This window comes from Rana temporaria, chromosome 4 (assembly GCF_905171775.1).
Source record: "Rana temporaria chromosome 4, aRanTem1.1, whole genome shotgun sequence".
Taxonomy (NCBI): domain Eukaryota; kingdom Metazoa; phylum Chordata; class Amphibia; order Anura; family Ranidae; genus Rana; species Rana temporaria.
Genome location: NC_053492.1, coordinates 338,041,697 through 338,059,796, shown reverse-complemented (window position 1 = coordinate 338,059,796; position 18,100 = coordinate 338,041,697). Strand labels below are relative to the sequence as shown.

Below are 18,100 nucleotides of genomic sequence, written 5' to 3'. Positions count from 1 at the left end.
AAACGACACCCAGTGTGTGATTAATGACATAAGTGTGATCCGCCACCACATGGACTGAGGCTTACCACAAGGCAACCAAATAACAGCGTTATTTATGGTTAACACCAGGATACTCTAGAGTATGAGGAACAGCTTGGATTGAACCCGGGATGTAAACAGACCACAATACACAGAAATCCTCGGCGGGATATACGGGATCTACATTCCCATTGAAAACGTCAATTTGTGACGAAACGCGTCTGGGACAGCGTGCAGTGACGTCACCGCGTTCAGGAAGGACTTCTGCTATATGCCGGCCGGCATTTGTTTTTATGCTCATACTTGCTGTACGCTTGTAAGTAGTTTTAATTACTTTTAAATAAATTGTTGATACCTACTACCCTATGTGCGGTCTCCTTCCCTACATGTTTACTATCGACTGGGCAATAAGAGACGGTTTGAGGAGGAGTGCTGCACATTAGATCCCGTATATCCCGCCGAGGATTTCTGTGTATTGTGGTCTGTTTACATCCCGGGTTCAATCCAAGCTGTTCCTCATACTCTGGAGTATCCTGGTGTTAACCATAAATAACGCTGTTATTTGGTTGCCTTGTGGTAAGCTTCAGTCCATGTGGTGGCGGATCACACTTATGTCATTAATCACACACTGGGTGTCGTTTGTTCTGGATTTTATTATTTTGGACTCTTATGTTGCATATGTGCACTATTAAGGACTCATTTACATTTATTTTTGCACGTATTTTGTGCGATCTTCTCCTTAAATAATTTGATAAATTTTTGTGGATACACATAAGGACTTTATTGCATGTATTAGGCTGGCGCAATTTTTCTGTTTTTTTCTATTATTTTGTGTTAGGTCACGCAATTGCTGCCTCCATATTTATTCACTTAATCGATTTATTATTTGTTAGCGCAATTTTTTCCCTTTTCCATATCTCATGTTTGCCATACGAGAGGTTCCACAGGCCTCCACAGGCTATTCCCCCTTTGAGCTCTTGTATGGTAGGCATCCCAGGGGCCTGCTAGATATTGCTAAAGAAACGTGGGAAGGAGAGGTCGTCAGCCCATATAGGAGCATAATAGAGCATGTCTCCTTGATGCAGGACTGAATCGCAGCCGTTCTGCCCCTAGTACGGGAACATATGGAGCGAGCCCAGGAGGCCCAAAGGAGGGTCTATAACCGGGGTGCCAGGGTCCGTACTTTCAACCCAGGGGACAGAGTGTTGGTACTGGTTCCCACGGTAGAAAGTAAGTTTTTAGCCAAGTGGCAGGGTCCCTTTGAGGTTGTCCAAAGGGTGGGGGAGGTAAACTACAAAGTCTACCAGCCAGGGAAAAGGAAACCACACCAAATTTACCATGTAAATCTCTTAAAGCCCTGGAAGGACCGAGAGACTTTACTGGCCACGTCCCCACTTCCAACAGACCGGATACCCGTGATACCTGACGTTCCCATCACGGATTCCCTGTCCGTAGCACAGCAAAGTGAAGTGTGCATTCGTACTACGCATGTGTGGTGTCCTGGCCGGGCAGGAACTCTCGCTTGTACCCTTACTCCAGAGCTTTCCAATCCCCCCCACCTCCCTCCTGCACTGTCTGTGACGCCGGGTTCCATGTCCCCGGGTACGAGCTCGGGCACGGAACGCGGTCCGGCCTGGGATGGTCAGAAACAGAGTGCATCGGCTGCTGACTGCGATCAATAGGAGGATGATGAAGCTGCTCATTGCACTCGCCTTGATCGCCTATGTTGCCTCTGTTTGGGGAAACTTTGTCAACATGAGCAGGTCACTCCAAGAAAATGGAGAGCAGAAAATGGAAATGAAAATAGAAGAGGTGATTGCACCTTTAAGAGAAAAGATAAGGGATTTAGAAAAAAGCTTCACACAGAAATACCCTCCTGTGAAATTCTTATCAGAAAAAGATCGAAAGAGAATTTTGATAACAGGCAGTGCGGGATTTGTAGGGTCACACCTTACAGACAAATTGATGATGGATGGCCATGAAGTCACTGTCGTCGACAACTTTTTCACAGGTCGTAAAAGAAATGTGGAGCACTGGATCGGTCATGAGAATTTTGAGCTTATTAATCATGATGTGGTTGAACCACTTTACATTGAAGTGGACCAGATTTACCACTTGGCTTCACCAGCTTCTCCTCCAAACTATATGTATAACCCCATCAAAACACTAAAAACCAACACCATTGGGACATTAAACATGTTGGGGTTGGCAAAACGCGTTGGTGCTCGCCTTTTACTGGCTTCCACTTCAGAGGTCTATGGAGATCCTGAAGTGCATCCTCAAAATGAAGACTACTGGGGACACGTGAACCCCATTGGTCCTCGTGCCTGTTACGACGAAGGGAAGAGAGTGGCAGAAACTATGTGCTACGCTTACATGAAACAGGAAGGTGTGGAGGTCAGAGTGGCTCGGATATTTAATACATTTGGCCCCTGCATGCACATGAATGATGGAAGAGTCGTCAGTAACTTTATTCTGCAGGCACTCCAGGGAGAGCCTTTAACTGTATACGGATCAGGATCTCAAACCAGAGCATTTCAATATGTCAGTGACTTGGTTAATGGACTTGTAGCTTTAATGAACAGTAATGTCAGCAGTCCTGTTAATCTGGGGAACCCGGAAGAGCACACTATCCTGGAATTTGCTAGATTAATTAAACACCTTGTTGGTAGTGGAGGGGAAATCGGCTTTCTTTCTGAAGCTCAAGATGATCCTCAAAGACGAAAGCCAGACATCAGAAAAGCCAAACTTCTGCTTGGTTGGGAACCTGTGGTTCCACTGGAGGAAGGCTTGAACAAAACCATCCACTACTTTAGGAAGGAACTTGAATACCAAGAAAACAATCAGTATATCCCCAAGCCTAAACCTGCAAGGATAAAAAAAAGCAGGATGCGACACAGCTGAACACTCCATAAAAAAAAACTAGGATCTCTTGATGGTTTAACAAGATCTAATTTTTGTTCTGCCTCTCCCGTTTGTTCCTTTTCTAAGAGAAAAATTATGCCATCGTAGAAAAGGAGTGTCTCGCCATTAAGTGGGCCTTAGACTCCCTGAGGTATTACCTACTGGGGAGGTCATTTAAGCTGGTCACAGACCATGCTCCCCTGAAGTGGATGTGTGATAACAGGGAGAAAAATGCTTGTGTGACAAGGTGGTTCCTGGCTCTACAGCCTTTTAAATTTACGGTGGAGCACAGGCCAAGGAAGCTCCAAAATAATGCAGATGCCCTCTCCCGTGTGCACTGTATGGTTGGGTCAAGTGCTCAGCCGCAGGGGCTTGAGCAGAGGGGGAGGATATGTGACGCTATGCGAGGTGCGATACATGATCATAGGTACATTTCACCTCGCATACGTTCCATCATGAGAGACTGAACCGGAATCCATTCCGGGTTTTACAGCCTCTGGGCCTGGCTAGGGTTCCGGTCCGGATGTTTGGGTCCACTGGAGTCCACAATCAGCTGGACTTTAAATGTCCAGGAAGAGAGCACAACTGGGCTCTGGCTTGAAACTCAGGAAGGGACCTGAGTGAGGGGAGCACTGAGTGCTGGACTGAAAAGGTTTGCTTTACTGCATGTTTTGTGGGTGTCAGGGACTAGCCCCACACTGTATAGAGAGGAGATCCTGTTTGTTTAGTTTAGCGCCGGACGGCAAGGATTTAATTTACTGTTTTGTTTATTTTAATCTGCAAACCGTTTATAAATAAAATCTGGCATCCGCCAGACTTAAAAGAAAGTGCCTGCTTTTAGACTGATTTCCCCACGAGCTAATCCCTCACAATACATAAAACCTTAAAGGGACACTAAAGGAAGAAAATGTGTTTTGCTGAAATTACTGTTTACAGGGTATATAGACATAATAGTTAACTGATTCCTTTTAAAAATGATTAAAAATAGATAAAAAACAAATCATATAATGTACCTACAGTTTAGTTTAGTTTTTGCTGTTGTTTCCTGGTTCTCTGATGTACAGAGCCAGAGAGCCAATAGAGGGCAGTGAAGGTTTTGCAAAACGAAACTGGATTGGTGCTGAGGGGTTTTAGACACACCTCCTTGATTAGTCACCACAGTGAGAAATCTCCCAGTACTGTGGTGATCAGGAAACAGACAACCAGGAAGTGTCCAGAATAGAGAGGAATTACAGCAACATCAAAGCAAAAACGAACAATGAGGACATGAAACCAGGACTGCAGTAAGATAAAGAAGGCTATTTAGCTTAAAAAAAAATCCTTTAGTGACCCTTAGTGATGGTAAAGATGTAATTACTTTTTTAAATAAACATGTTATACTTACCTCTGTTCAAATGGTACAAAGCAGTCCCGATCTTGCATGTCCCGCAAATTGGGACATGCAAGTAAGCGTCCTTGATGTCCAAGGACGCCAGAAGGTCCCCCAGATGGGGCGCAGCTACCACCGAACTAATGGATTCCATGCAGAACTTTCTTACCCTCACAAAGGCATTAAGGGCCTTGAGGTCCAAAATTGGACAGACCCCGTCCTTCTTCGGGACCATAAAAATATTTGAATAAAATCCCTGAAACCTCTTGTCCTGCGGGACGGGTAAAATTACCCCGCAGCTTAGCAAGTCCTGCTCTGCCCCTAGCAGGGCAGACCAATGAGCCGGAAGGAGAGGGAGACTTGAGGGAAAGAATCTGTTCGGTGTATAGGAAATAACTATCTTGTACCCCGAAGAGACCACCTCGCAGACCCACTGGTCGGAGAGCAGGGAGGTCCACCGAGCTGTGAACCTGCAAAGCCGCCCCTCCACCCATGAGTCGGGCTGGGACAAGGCTTTATGCATTGGCAGGTTTGGGTTCCCGGCTTGTTCGGCTTACACACCCAGGGACGTTTCTGTCCCCCAGCTGAGCCCTTGTCGGCCTGGGAGGGTTACCCGTGGGCCCTGACTGATGAAAATACTGCTTCTGAGTGGGGAACGAAGGACTCGGCTTACGGCACGGCTCCTTTCCCCTGGTGGACTGAGGGAGGAGAGTGCTCTTACCCCCAGTGACAGTGCTCTTACCCCAGTGACATCCTTGATAATGTCATCCAGCGAGGTACAAAAAAACCTCCCACCCCTGAAGGGTAAATCAGCCAGGGCTATTTTGGATGCTTGGTCAGCAGACCAGCATTTTAGCCTAATCAGGCGGGCGCAAAACCACTGCCGAAACAGAGGCTCTGGATATCAAGGATGCTGCATCCAGTGTAGCATCACAGACATATACAAGGCCCTGGACCAACTGGTCAGCCAGTCTAACACATTTGGGAGGGAGCTGGTGCTCCTCCACAGTCTGTTGCATTCAGTGAGTGTCAGAGCCACCAAGGTTGCGGCCACAATAGGCTGTGATGCAGACCCCAGCATGGCAAACATGGAGCGGGTCAGTGCCTCGGACCTCCTATCAGTATAGTCCTTGAAGGCAGGGGTCCCTTCCATAGGGAGAGTGGACACTCCTTTTAAACTAGGCCCCAGGGGGCCACTACCTGAGGAGGAGCCCATTTTTTTAAAGCTCTCCTCAAAAGGGTACCGAACCATCAGGCGCTGAGGAACTACAAGGACTTCTGCGGCCTTTCCCATTCCTTATCAATGAAAAAAGGACATATAAGGAAAAACTTTCACAGAGTGGTCTGAATTGTGTGCCCAAAAAAGACTGAGCCCTCCGCTGCACTATACAGCATAAGGGAGTCTGATAAGTGCCTTGTCACTGACCCAAGAGAGGAGTACTCTTCACAAGGAAGGTCCTGGTCCATTTTCACATACAACACAGAACCAGGGACCGGAAAAGCCAGGTCCTGGTCTGAGTCAGAGCAGTCCCCAGGGGATGGTGGGGCGAGGGGACACTTTTCAACCCCCCCAACACCCGCACACCGCTCCGACAAGTGTCCGTGAACCGCAGGTGCAGGAGCCCCAGCTGCCACCTCTGGCATATTTGTGGGGAGGAAGAACTAGACACCTACTCCATCCAGAAAGCTCTCAGTGACCCATTCTAGACCTGAATAAAGCCCACCCTCCTTGCTGCGCTGACCGGGGGTTACCCAGGGGACTCACCAATCACAGGAGGAGACCATTCAGCGCCGCTGCCTGCCCTCAGAACACAGTGTGTGTGTGAGGAGAAACGCTGTGAGGTAAAGCTGTGAACTAAAATCATGAGGAGATCTGTGCTGCGCGCTGTGTAAGCCTAGCACTAGAGGCCAAAACCACCTCCAAAATGGCCGCTGGACGCCTCAGATAGAGCAGGAAACGGCCACAGTAAAAATGGCCGACCGCAATAGTAAGCTGCGCCATAGCGCGACCACAACAAAATGTCCACCAATGGGAATTCACAATGGTAACAGCAGGCTACAAAAAAGTGGCGCCGGCGCTGCAAAACGCCGCAACGTGGATGAGAAGGCCTAATGAGGCCTATCTGAAGCAAACACACCCCCCCACAGAAATACACAGGGCCAGACACCCCACAGTCCCCTGGTGGGAAAATGAGCCCCCCACAGGTTCACCCCGGCAGCAATAGAACAGCAGAGGGAAATATGACAGAGAGCAGGGAAGGGAGGACAGGAGGACCCCCGAATCCCAGGAATGCTCAGCCGTACCGACCCGCCGAAGCGGGAAGGACTGTACTCACCCATTCATGCGAGGACCCACTGACGCATTTCTGACAGCCATACACCACGTAGGAGTAGCTGTCGGCCCGGTTCGCTGTGAGTGAGACAAAACAACAGCCCAGTCATATGTGGACCCTGGAGCCAAAGCTCACTGCCCACCCCAGGAGCCATGGGGTATGTCGTGGCAGACCCAGCCTCTTTGCAAAGGTGTGCTCATGCTCGCTGGCTGGACTGAGGAGACTACAAGGACCTATATATCCAGCCTGTCTCTAAGCCGACAGTTGATAAAAGATTCTTCAAAAATAAAAGAAAATAAAAAAATTCCTTAGGGCGCTGGGCCCAAAGGGAACCATACGTCCTTCTCCTTTGCTAGGTAGAAATAAACTGAGGCTGTATGCTGCAGGGAGGGGGGTTATGCCCGGAGTGACCGCCCCCTGGGCGGGGCTGTTCAACTCTGTTAAAGTAACATGTATTTAATTATCTAACATGTTTCTGCCTAGTCCTCTCCTGTGAACAGGAACATAACTCACTTGTCAAGATTTATGGAGCTGTGTCCGTCCATGGACGATAAGCGAAATATATATTTCCAAGTCCTGTAATTAAAGTTCCCCGAAGCTGGCTTCCAGGGGCTTAACAGTGTTGAGATACATAACTCAAGACCATTAGGTCCCGCTGGACTGGGAGTGTCCAAGAAGCGACCCCCACAGGACTTGCCATGTCAGTGTACCAAGCCCTCCTGGGCTAACATCATTATTAGTGTTATCCCCTTCGGGATTCTTCCCAAAAGATGTGGCAGAAGTACAAACAGAGGGAAAGCTTCAATAAGGGAGAACTGGCCCCTAAGGCGTTACCAATGCATCTACTCCCATTGCCAGTAAGACCCTCGTCCTGGACACAACCTGTCCCAACTTGTTGTAGAACTTGGAATCTAGTAGATTCACCTGCAGAGTTCCCCCTGCCCCTATTCTTTGTGCTGTCTCAGACAGCATGCGTTCACCTTCCTGAGCCGCATGACTCCTGGTGGTTGATATATATGCCCCTGTAGAGGCTATCCCGGATAGAACCTACAACTGGTTTGTACCATAATCCAGAGCAAGGCATACTTTATACTGGCCAAAAGCTTGAAGATATTTATGGGCAGTGTACTCTCGTGTGGAGATCAAGTCCACTGAACTGTAGCCACCCTCAAACCAAATGGAGAAACTGGCATCAGTGGTTATTATCTTCCAATACCTGAAAAGAAGAATTCAACCTTTCTAGATTCAGAACCATCAACCACCAATCTTTTGCTGTGCAAAACCCCAGGAACAGAGCTCTCTGGCAATCCAATGCCTGGACCTTCAAGTTTCCAGACAGAGAGAATGATCCTCTACCAAGACCTGGAGTAAAATGTATCGAAGGAAAATCTGGACCAACTGTTTCCTGAGCAAAGGTTATTGAGGTATACTGAGATTGACACACCCTGCGTCTTTAGCAAGTCCAGCACCAGAGCTAGGAGCTTTGTGAACCTCAGAAGCTGTGGCCAGCCCAAAGGATGGTCACAAAAAAGAAAACAGACGACTTTCCACTGCAATTACAGAAATATGTGATGAGTCTGATGAGTTTTCTTACGATTATGGGCCCCGAAATCTACCTCTTGCAGAGAGGTCATCACTGAACAGACCAAGCCTATACATGCAAACACACACCTACGCAATACGTGCCCATGGAGACATGCATTTATGGAATCACAGAAGCAAGCATGCATTTATGAAATGTGTTTATGCAACATATGTTACGCAACACGTATCTACGCAATTGTGTCTATGCACCATGTGTTTATGCAAACATGCATCCATGCAAACACATAGTTCAAGGAATCATTAAATGCCAGAACCCCCTCCACTGGACAAATAAGGGTGGAGTTATGATAATAAACTGCCGGATCCACCAAAGGCATACGTTATTTCTTAGCAAACTCACTCTCAATGAAATATTGCTAAGTAAACCTTTTTGACAAAATGAACACCTTGTAAGGGTGAGCTCAATCTATGCAACATGCATACACACTTATGCCCACGCGTTTATACAAACACATGCTTAAAAAAAAACTGTGTCTACACACATGCGGCCACGTAAACGTGCTGTCGCGGCCAGCCTTGGGGGGCTGCATGCTGGGCAGATGGGCGCCGCCTGCTTGCCGGGCACAGGGGCCCTCTGCAAACATGTGCCTATGCAGGCTTGTGTTCTATGCAAGTAAGCAAGCATTATGAAACATGTATACTATGCTGCACCTCTGCACCTGGGCCTATACTAGTTATCGTTAGGATTAGCCAAGTACATAGGCATTTAATGCAGCTTCTATGCTACTTCAACAGCCTAAGGCCTCTTCTACACCTGTGTGACCCGTCCTGCGACTTGGGACTGCAAGGTTGTCTGACAAGTCATACCCCATGATTTCCAATGAGTACCCCTCACATCTGTGCGTCTTCAAGTCCGACCTTGGCGTGACTTGAGCCCCATAGACCTCAAGATTACACAGGCGCTGCTTCATGCTGCAAAATTACACCACAGTCATTGCAAAAATTACCAAAAAATCGCGCGACTTTCAAGTCACAGAACTGTAAAAAAAAGGAGCCCAAAACTAAGTTCCTGCAGACCCAATGCATGCTATTCTGGAGACACATCTACTTCAAGTGCACAGATTCCCATGTTCTCCCAAACATGTGCTTATGCCACATGTATGTACAACATCATAAGCAACATCTACGCAACACATGTGTTTATTCAAGCTTGTGTTTAGGTAACAAGCTTGCAAGCATGTATACTATGCTGCACCTGCCCAACTGCACTTGGCCCCATACTAGTTTTAACTAGTTTAGCACATATGCATGCAGCCTTTTCCTGCTACAGATCAGCCTAAAATTAAGCTCCTGCAGACCAAATGCACATTATTCTGAAGTTTGCAAGTATGCACCTGTTCAACTGCACCGGCCCCATACTATTTTTGTGCCAAATGCACAGTATTCTGGAGACATAGCACTTTAAAGTGGTTGTAAACCATATACAAAATAATAATAAAAAAAAAAAAAGAACCCTGCAAGACAAAGGCAAAGGCATAAAGGCATAGCATACTAGCTCATTATGAATTACTTACCTTAGATGGAAGCCCCCACAGCGGTCCTCGTACCCCCCACCCCCTCCAGCGACATCTCTCTCGGGGATTACTTCCGGGTATCGCAGCTCCAGCGCTGTGATTGGCAGCCGCAATGACGTTACTCCTGGGCGTGGGAGCCGGCGGTAACGGCATACATGTGCCATTGATTCAGTTAGCTTTATTGTACATGTAGGGGACAGGGCATATCTCCTAAACCGTGCAGGTTTAGGAGATATCCTGGGTAGCTAGAGGTAAGCCTTATTTTAGGCTTACCTGTAGCATAAAGTGGTTGTAAAGGGTTTACAACCACTTTAAAGTGCACTGCTAGGGGTGTATCGACTTACAGTTGTACAGGCCCCCTGGATTAAGAAGTAAGTATGCAGTATATAACCATTACTCCTCTGGCGACACGTCTCCCATAGCAAGTACTCACATGTCATTAGTATCCATGAGCTGATGTTATGTCTCAAGAGGCCCTGCCGTGCACATGGCAAACATGGTCACCCCTCCACTTCCTGCCTATTTAGAAATAGGCCCCTAGTGCCCTCTAGTGGCTGGAGGAGAAACGGGAGCCCATACTCCTAGTACACAGAGCATGTTTTAAACAGCACATTGCCCCTAGGGGCTACTGGGAGAAGACCAGTCAGATCTGTTTTTTTTTATTGCAAAAAATTGCAAACTTACCATTTCTGCTGCAGGACTCTGAGCATAACAGGAGTCCAATCTTCACCCATCACAACATGCTGTCAGAAAAGACCTTCAAGGACTGGGTCCAACTTAATTTGGGGTCCACTGCCCTGGACCTGTATAGCACCCTGCAGGAAAGCACCTTGGTCAGAACACTGCACATGGTTCCATTACACAGGGTCTAGCGACATATGGCTGCATTACAGGCAAACCTTGAGGAATCTTCTCTCCTTCCCATGAGGCTTGGGTACCATCCATTTTCGGCTGACAGCTTTTTCAAATGGATACGATTGAAGTCCTTGATTTTCAGTAGAATTGTTCCAGACCTTCAAAGTATGCTCCAAGAAGAGCACATGTATCACATCAGTGACCATTTCCACCTTACAGACACTGGAAAAAACTGAGGTCCTTCCTGTGTAGGAGGGGTTATATAGGGGAGGATTTCCTGTTTAAATTCCAGTGTCAATCCACCAGTAGGTGGCGTATAAACCATATAGTCATCATTATGGTTGCTCTGTGTCCCGTGATGTATGATAAAGAAAAAAGGCGTTGTCTTCACTTGCCTTCACTAAATGACTGAAAAAAACTGTCATCACATGGAGACTACTTCAGCTGCCTACAATAATATTAGTCTTATGGGTGCCTTTTGAACAATCCCACTCTTTTGAAATCTGAACATGCTGCATTTATAGGTGAACTTGCATCTGAACTGTATCTAATCAATTTTTAAGTTTATTTATTATTTTTGTCCTTATGAGGACATTTGAAAACATTTTTTTTTTTTTTAAAGTGAAAATAAAGCAACCATGTTTTATGCACATAATGTAACAAAACAAGTGGATCTCAAATATTTAATAACAGAGTTTTCCAATACAAGATTTTCAATGTCTGTAGTTTCTAATAACATGCATGTGCACAATTGAGACTAACAATTGGCAATCCATATATTATTTGCTACAACAATTCAAGAAAATGGTCTCTGAAGTCAAATAATAATACATTCTCCCAAATGGCATGTAATGACAAAGGAGAGAGTTGGCATCGACAGACAATATTAATGCACTTGCAATGAAACCCAGAGCTATTTGAAAACAATATGATGGTAGAGTTTACAGTTCCAAGAAACATCCTTTCTAAGTATACAAAGTATTTGGTATCTGTCCCCTTTCTTTTGCTAACTTAATAGTTACTAATAAAATAAGAAAATAAAGGAAAGTATGGTTAAACAACTTCTGAATTGCATGGTTTGTGGCAAAAGATGAGGGGAAAAAAGCACATGCACCTCTCTTTTAACTTGTAAAGGCTGCATTCAAAAATTGGAAATGCTTGGATAAACTAGTCTGTACAAGCTCGAGGAGTGAATTTATTCTCTATTGAGAAGAGGAGATTAAGGAGGGGATATGATCAACATGTACAAATACATACGTGGTCTATATAGTTAACCTTGTGTTGAATTATTCACTTTAAGGTCATCACAGAGGACAAAGGGGCTCTCTAAGTCTAGAGGAAAAAATATTCCATCTCCAAACATGGAATGGTTTCTTCACAGTAATGTCCCATACACACGATCGGAAATTTCGACAGCAAAAGTCCGATGTGAGCTTTTGAACGTAAATTCCGACCGTGTGTATGCTCCATCAGACTTTTGCTGTCGGAATTTCCGCCAACAAAAGATTTAGAGCTGGTTCTTAAATTTTCAGACGGAAAAAATTCCTATTGGAAAATCCGATCGTCTGTGGCAATTCCGACGCACAAAATTCTGGCGCATGCTCGGAAACAATTTGACACATGCTCGTAAGCATTGAACTTCATTTTCGTCGGCATTTTCATTGGCTCATCGTAGTGTTGTACGTCACCGCTTTCTTGAAGGACGAAAGTTCAGAGAACTTGTGCGACTGCGTCTATGCAAACCAAGCTTGAGCAGAATTCCGTCGGAAAAAGCATCCAAGGTTTTTCCAATGGAAAATCCGATCGTTTGTACGCGGCATTAGAAATGTGGAATAGACTCCCTACAGAGGTGGTTCTGGCCAGATCAGTAGATTGCTTTAAAAAAAGGCCTGGATTATTTCCATAATGTACATAATATAACTGGGTACTAACATTTATAGGTAAAGCTGATCCGGGGAATATCTGCCTCTCGGGGAATCAGGGAGGAATTTTTCCCCCTGCTGTAACAAATTGGATCATGCTTTGTTGGGGTTTTTTTCTGCCTTCCTCTGGATCAACTGTGGGTGAAGGATTGTGTAAATGGAATTGTATGTTTTTTTTGTTTTGTTTTTTAATCGGTTGAGCTAGATGGACTTGTGTCTTTTTTTAACCTGACTAACTACTTTGCAACTTTGAGTGTTATAAGGACTTGAAAATATACATGAAGACATTGGCTCAGATTCAAGAAGCACTTGCGCCCGCGCAACCATAGTTGCGCGGCGCAAGTGCTTACTTGCTCCGGTGTAACGAGTGCTCCTGATTCAGGAACCTCGTTACACCGAATGCAGCCTAGGATGTGACAGACATAAGCCTCCTTATGCCTTCACATCCCAGGCTGCATTCTTGCGTTGGCCGCTAGGGGGCGCGGCCTTTGTGATCGGCGTGTAGTATGCAAATTGCATACTACCACCGATTCACAAAAGTTGCGCGGGCCCTGCGTACGCAAGGTACGGAGTTTCCGTACGGCGCCTTTAGCATAAGGTTGCTCCTGCTAATAGCAGGCGCAGCCAATGCTAAAGTATAGCTGCGCCTCCCGCTCGCGACGTTCAAATTTCACGTCGTTTGCGTAAGTGAACCGTGAATGGCGCTGGACGCCATTCACGTTCACTTACAAGCAAATGACGTCCTTGCGACGTCATTTGCCGCAATGCACGTCGGGAAAGTTTCCCGACGGAGCATGCGCTGTTCGCTCGGCGCAGGAGCGCGCCTAATTTAAATGATTCCCGCCCCCGGCGGGATCATTTACATTAGGCAGCCTTGCGCCCGGCTGCTTAGCATATTGCCCGCGCAATTTACGGAGCAACTGCTCCGTGAATCGCGGGCAAAGCGCAATATTTGCGTGGGCGCAGAGAAAAAAATTTGCTCTTTGCCCACGCAAATATTGCGCAATTCTACTTGAATCTGGGCCATTGAGCAGTTCACTGCTCATTTTCCATTACCTTAACTATTTCAGCTCTCACTCCTGTTTACCCCCCCCCCCCCCCCCCGGGCCATATTTTTACGTTTCAGCTAAGTGTCTATTCATGAGGCTATAACTTTGTAATTACTTAGGATACAGAATTGATACATATATAATGTTTTGGGGGACAAACAAAGCTTTCTTGTGATCTTAATGGCTTCCAGGATTTTTATTATCGTAATTGATTTGCATCTTAAGGGAAAAAAATAGTAAAAATAAATAAATTATTTTAAGTTTGATCAGCAATATTTTGAACACAAGTACCATTACTGTGGGGAAAACATATATATTTTATTCTGCTGCTTGTTCTATTTACTTTTCTTTTGAAACTGTTAAACAGGGCTTATACAGGGTGATTTACTGAAATTAATGAGTTAAATGAAGGTTAAATAAGGAAACGTATAGTTTATAGGGTTAAAAATTCCTGTGCACACAATAAACCCTTATCTGTGTTAGCTGCAGCCCTCTCATCTCACAAATCACTGTCTGTCAGGGAACTGAGGAGATAAGACAGCTACTGTTACTTTTGCTAAAATATTCAAGTACACTGAATGGTCAATGTGATTAGCTAACACAGTAATTATTCAATGAGAAATGCTTCTGACTGTCTCCTGAGTGGCTCCCTATTGTAGCATTAGCAGCTCCTCTCTCTACACACACTGGGTCTCAGACACAGAGGAGGGGGGGTGACACAGAGGAGGGGGGTGACCTGACACAGAGGAGGGGGGTGACCTGACACAGAGGAGGGGGGTGACCTGACACCGAGGAGGGGGGTGACCTGACACCGAGGAGGGGGGTGACCTGACACCGAGGAGGAGGGGGGTGACCTGACACCGAGGAGGAGGGGGGTGACCTGACACAGAGGAGGGGGGGTGACCTGACACAAGAGGAGGGGGGGTGACACAGAGGAGGAGGGTGACCTGACACAGAAGAGGAGGGTGACCTGACACCGAGGAGGGGGGTGACCTGACACCGAGGAGGAGGGGGGTGACCTGACACCGAGGAGGAGGGGGGTGACCTGACACAGAGGAGGGGGGGTGACCTGACACAAGAGGAGGGGGGGTGACACAGAGGAGGAGGGTGACCTGACACAGAGGAGGAGGGTGACCTGACACAGAGGAGGAGGGTGACCTGACACAGAGGAGGTGGGTGACACAGAGGAGGGGGGTGACCTGACACAGAGGAGGGAGGGTGACCTGACACAGAGGAGGGGGGGTGACCTGACACAGAGGAGGGGGGGGGGGTGACCTGACACAGAGGAGGGGGGTGACCTGACACAGAGGAGGGGGGGTGACCTGACACAGAGGAGGGGGGTGACCTGACACAGAGGAGGGGGGGTGACCTGACACAGAGGAGGGGGGGTGACCTGACACAGAGGAGGGGGGGGTGACCTGACACAGAGGAGGGGGAGTGACCTGACACAGAGGAGGGGGGTGACCTGACACAGAGGAGGGGGGTGACCTGACACCGAGGAGGGGGGTGACCTGACACCGAGGAGGAGGGGGGTGACCTGACACCGAGGAGGAGGGGGGTGACCTGACACCGAGGAGGAGGGGGGTGACCTGACACAGAGGAGGGGGGGTGACCTGACACAGAGGAGGGGGGGTGACCTGACACAAGAGGAGGGGGGGTGACACAGAGGAGGAGGGTGACCTGACACAGAGGAGGTGGGTGACACAGAGGAGGGCGGTGACCTGAAACAGAGGAGGGGGGGTGACCTGACACAGAGGAGGGGGGGTGACCTGACACAGAGGAGGGGGGGTGACCTGACACAGAGGAGGGGGGGTGACCTGACACAGAGGAGGGGGGGTGACCTGACACAGAGGAGGGGGGGGTGACCTGACACAGAGGAGGGGGAGTGACCTGACACAGAGGAGGGGAAGTGACCTGACACAGAGGAGGGGGGTGACCTGACACAGAGGAGGGGGGGTGACCTGACCCAGAGGAGGGGGGGTGACACAGAGAAGGGGGGTGACCTGACACAGAGGAGGGGGAGTGACACAGAGGAGGGGGGGTGACACAGAGGAGAGGGGTAAACTGACCGAGCAGATGAGCCCTCAGGAGACAAATCGAGAAGCAGGACTCCTGGAGCATGCAGGCACGATCATCGAATCCACAGTGCAGCCCCGCCCCCCATCTCCACACATGACCAGCTCCGCAGGGCCATTCACAGACCCCCATGTCTGCTTCCCGGCCCGCCCCGCACATCGCACATGGCCCGTTCGGCCAATCACAGACAGGGCACCCACAGGCTCAGAGCGCATCAGGCACACAGCGATAGCGAGTACTGTACGGATCATGCGGACCTCTAGCGGCGGCGGCGAAAATTAGTACATACTTGGCGGGGGCGGCCGCGAAAAGCCAAGAAGTCGCCGCTGGAGCGGCGCCGCCCCTTCACCCACTGCCGCCCTGAGGCCTGGCCTCGGTGGCCTTGTGGGAAATCCGGCCCTGCACACACACACAAACATTATCTGTGCTTCCTCTGTGTTCCCAAGCAGGGGGTGCATGTGCCCGTCAGCCTGGGGGGCTGTGATTTAATCCAGCACCAATCAGTTAACAGCTCCAGACCAATGATATTTTTGGCCTGGACCTACTGATCAGGTTCTGACAAATCACAGAACCATCTGTGTCTACAATACACAGACACAGGAAATTATGTCAACTTCTCTTCTGGAGACCTTATTGAATTAAGCGTGAGAAGAGAGAACATAAGATCACATAGTTAGGGACATTTAACCTCAGGGCTTGACAAATTTGCTTGGAATCTAGGAGCCAGGAACGCGCCCGTCCTGCCAAACTCGCGCACAGAAGCGAACGCATACATGAGTAGCGCCTGCATATGAAATTATTTTTTAATTAAAAAAACATTTTGTTTTTTCCAAAAAAAGTTCGCTTGTAAGACCGCTGCGCAAATACGGTGTGACAGAAAGTATTGCAATGACTGCAATTTTATTCTCTAGGGTATTAGAATAAAAAATATACATAACGTTTAGGGGTTCCAATTAGAGGAAAGAAGATGGCAGTGAAAACAGACAGGGAAAGCTCCATTAGCATGGTTGTCTTGTCATACCAATGGACACAACAAGATGGTGCCAAATCACAGAAGGAAGCATAGGCCTGCAGAAGGCCACAAAGCCGCTGCCTCAATTACCAGCCGGCACGGCCAAATGTGATCGCATGGCGGGGGAGGTGGGGCGGCACGGAGACACACGATACCCCCATCTGTGCCGCCCCAGGTGCCAGGCCACCAATTCTAGTCGCAATTGCTACCTGGCGCCCGAGGTTTGTCGAACCCTGTTTAACCTCCTGATTGCTCTGCCCAGTTAACCCTTTCACTCCCTGTCAGAGTGTCATTCATTAGGTACAGTGAACCGATTTTTTGCTGATCGCTATATTAGTAAATTAGTAAAGTTTTAACCCCCGGATCTCCCCCCCCAGTTAACCCTTCCGCTGACCTCTCACAGTGTCATTAGTACAGTGTACAGATATTTTTTCTAAACACTGTATTAGTGTCACGGTGATGCCAGATAGTGATGGCATCAGCGAATCCAAGATAGTGTCAGATTGCCCGCCACATATTCACTAATAAATTGTAACCCTTTGAGTGCCAGTAACAAGCACACAGACACACTGTACACCCCCATTACTAGTATAGCGTCTGAACGGATCAATATCTTTGATTAGATCAGAACAATACTAGTGTCCCCAATAGTAGCGCGTTCCCAAAAATGCAGCATTAGCAGGATGAGGTCCGACGCTTGCCAGCACATGTGTTTAGCACCCCCCCCCCCCCCAACTGCAGTTTCAGTAGATCACTCACACTTCTCATGCAAAGTACACAAAACCGCAGGGTTAGAAAGATCAGGCCTGATCTCTGCTAGCACTAGCAGGTATATTTCATTTGTAGTGGTTCAAACAGTCCCTGAAAGCCAGGCTCTTTTTTTTACCTGTGAGTCGCACTGGGTACCTATAAATTTAGTGCCAAATAAAAGGTACCCTGACATATAGCTTAGAAGACGGAGAAGAGGTCCCTGCTAAGGTCAGGCGTACCCTACCCCATTCTCAGGTTGCTGAGATGGTACAATACCATAATGAAAAAAAGTAATTTGTGGGGGGGGGGGGGGTTGTACTGCCCTAGCATTTTAGCACCTCAAGAAATTAGATAGAGAGTCGGAAAGTAAAAGCTGCTTAAATTACAGTATATATATATATATATATATATATATATATATATATATATATATATATATATATATATATATATATATATATATATACACACACACACATAAATACCATAGTTTGTAGATGCTACAACTTTTGCACAAACCCAATCAATAAACGCCTATGGAGATTTTTTTTTTTTACTAATGACACATAGCTGAATACATTTTGGCCCAAATGTATGACACAATTTTAGTTTATTGGATCTTTGTTACAACAAAAACTAGAAAATTTGTTTTTCTTTCCAAATTGTCAGTTCATTTATATTGCAAAAAAAAAT

The 18,100-nt window shown here is 47.3% G+C and overlaps 2 protein-coding genes across 3 annotated transcripts in view; one reads left to right on the top strand and one right to left on the bottom strand.

The window, feature by feature from the left end:
• Positions 1-18,100, bottom strand: part of MAP4K3 (mitogen-activated protein kinase kinase kinase kinase 3) — an 831,592-nt gene that overhangs the window by 378,518 nt on the left and 434,974 nt on the right. The window lies entirely within an intron of this gene.
• On the top strand, positions 1,509-2,963 carry LOC120937487 (UDP-glucuronic acid decarboxylase 1-like). The gene has a single exon (XM_040350752.1). It carries the CDS (start codon positions 1,657-1,659, stop codon positions 2,920-2,922), a length of 1,266 nt encoding a protein of 421 aa, XP_040206686.1. The 5' UTR covers positions 1,509-1,656; the 3' UTR covers positions 2,923-2,963.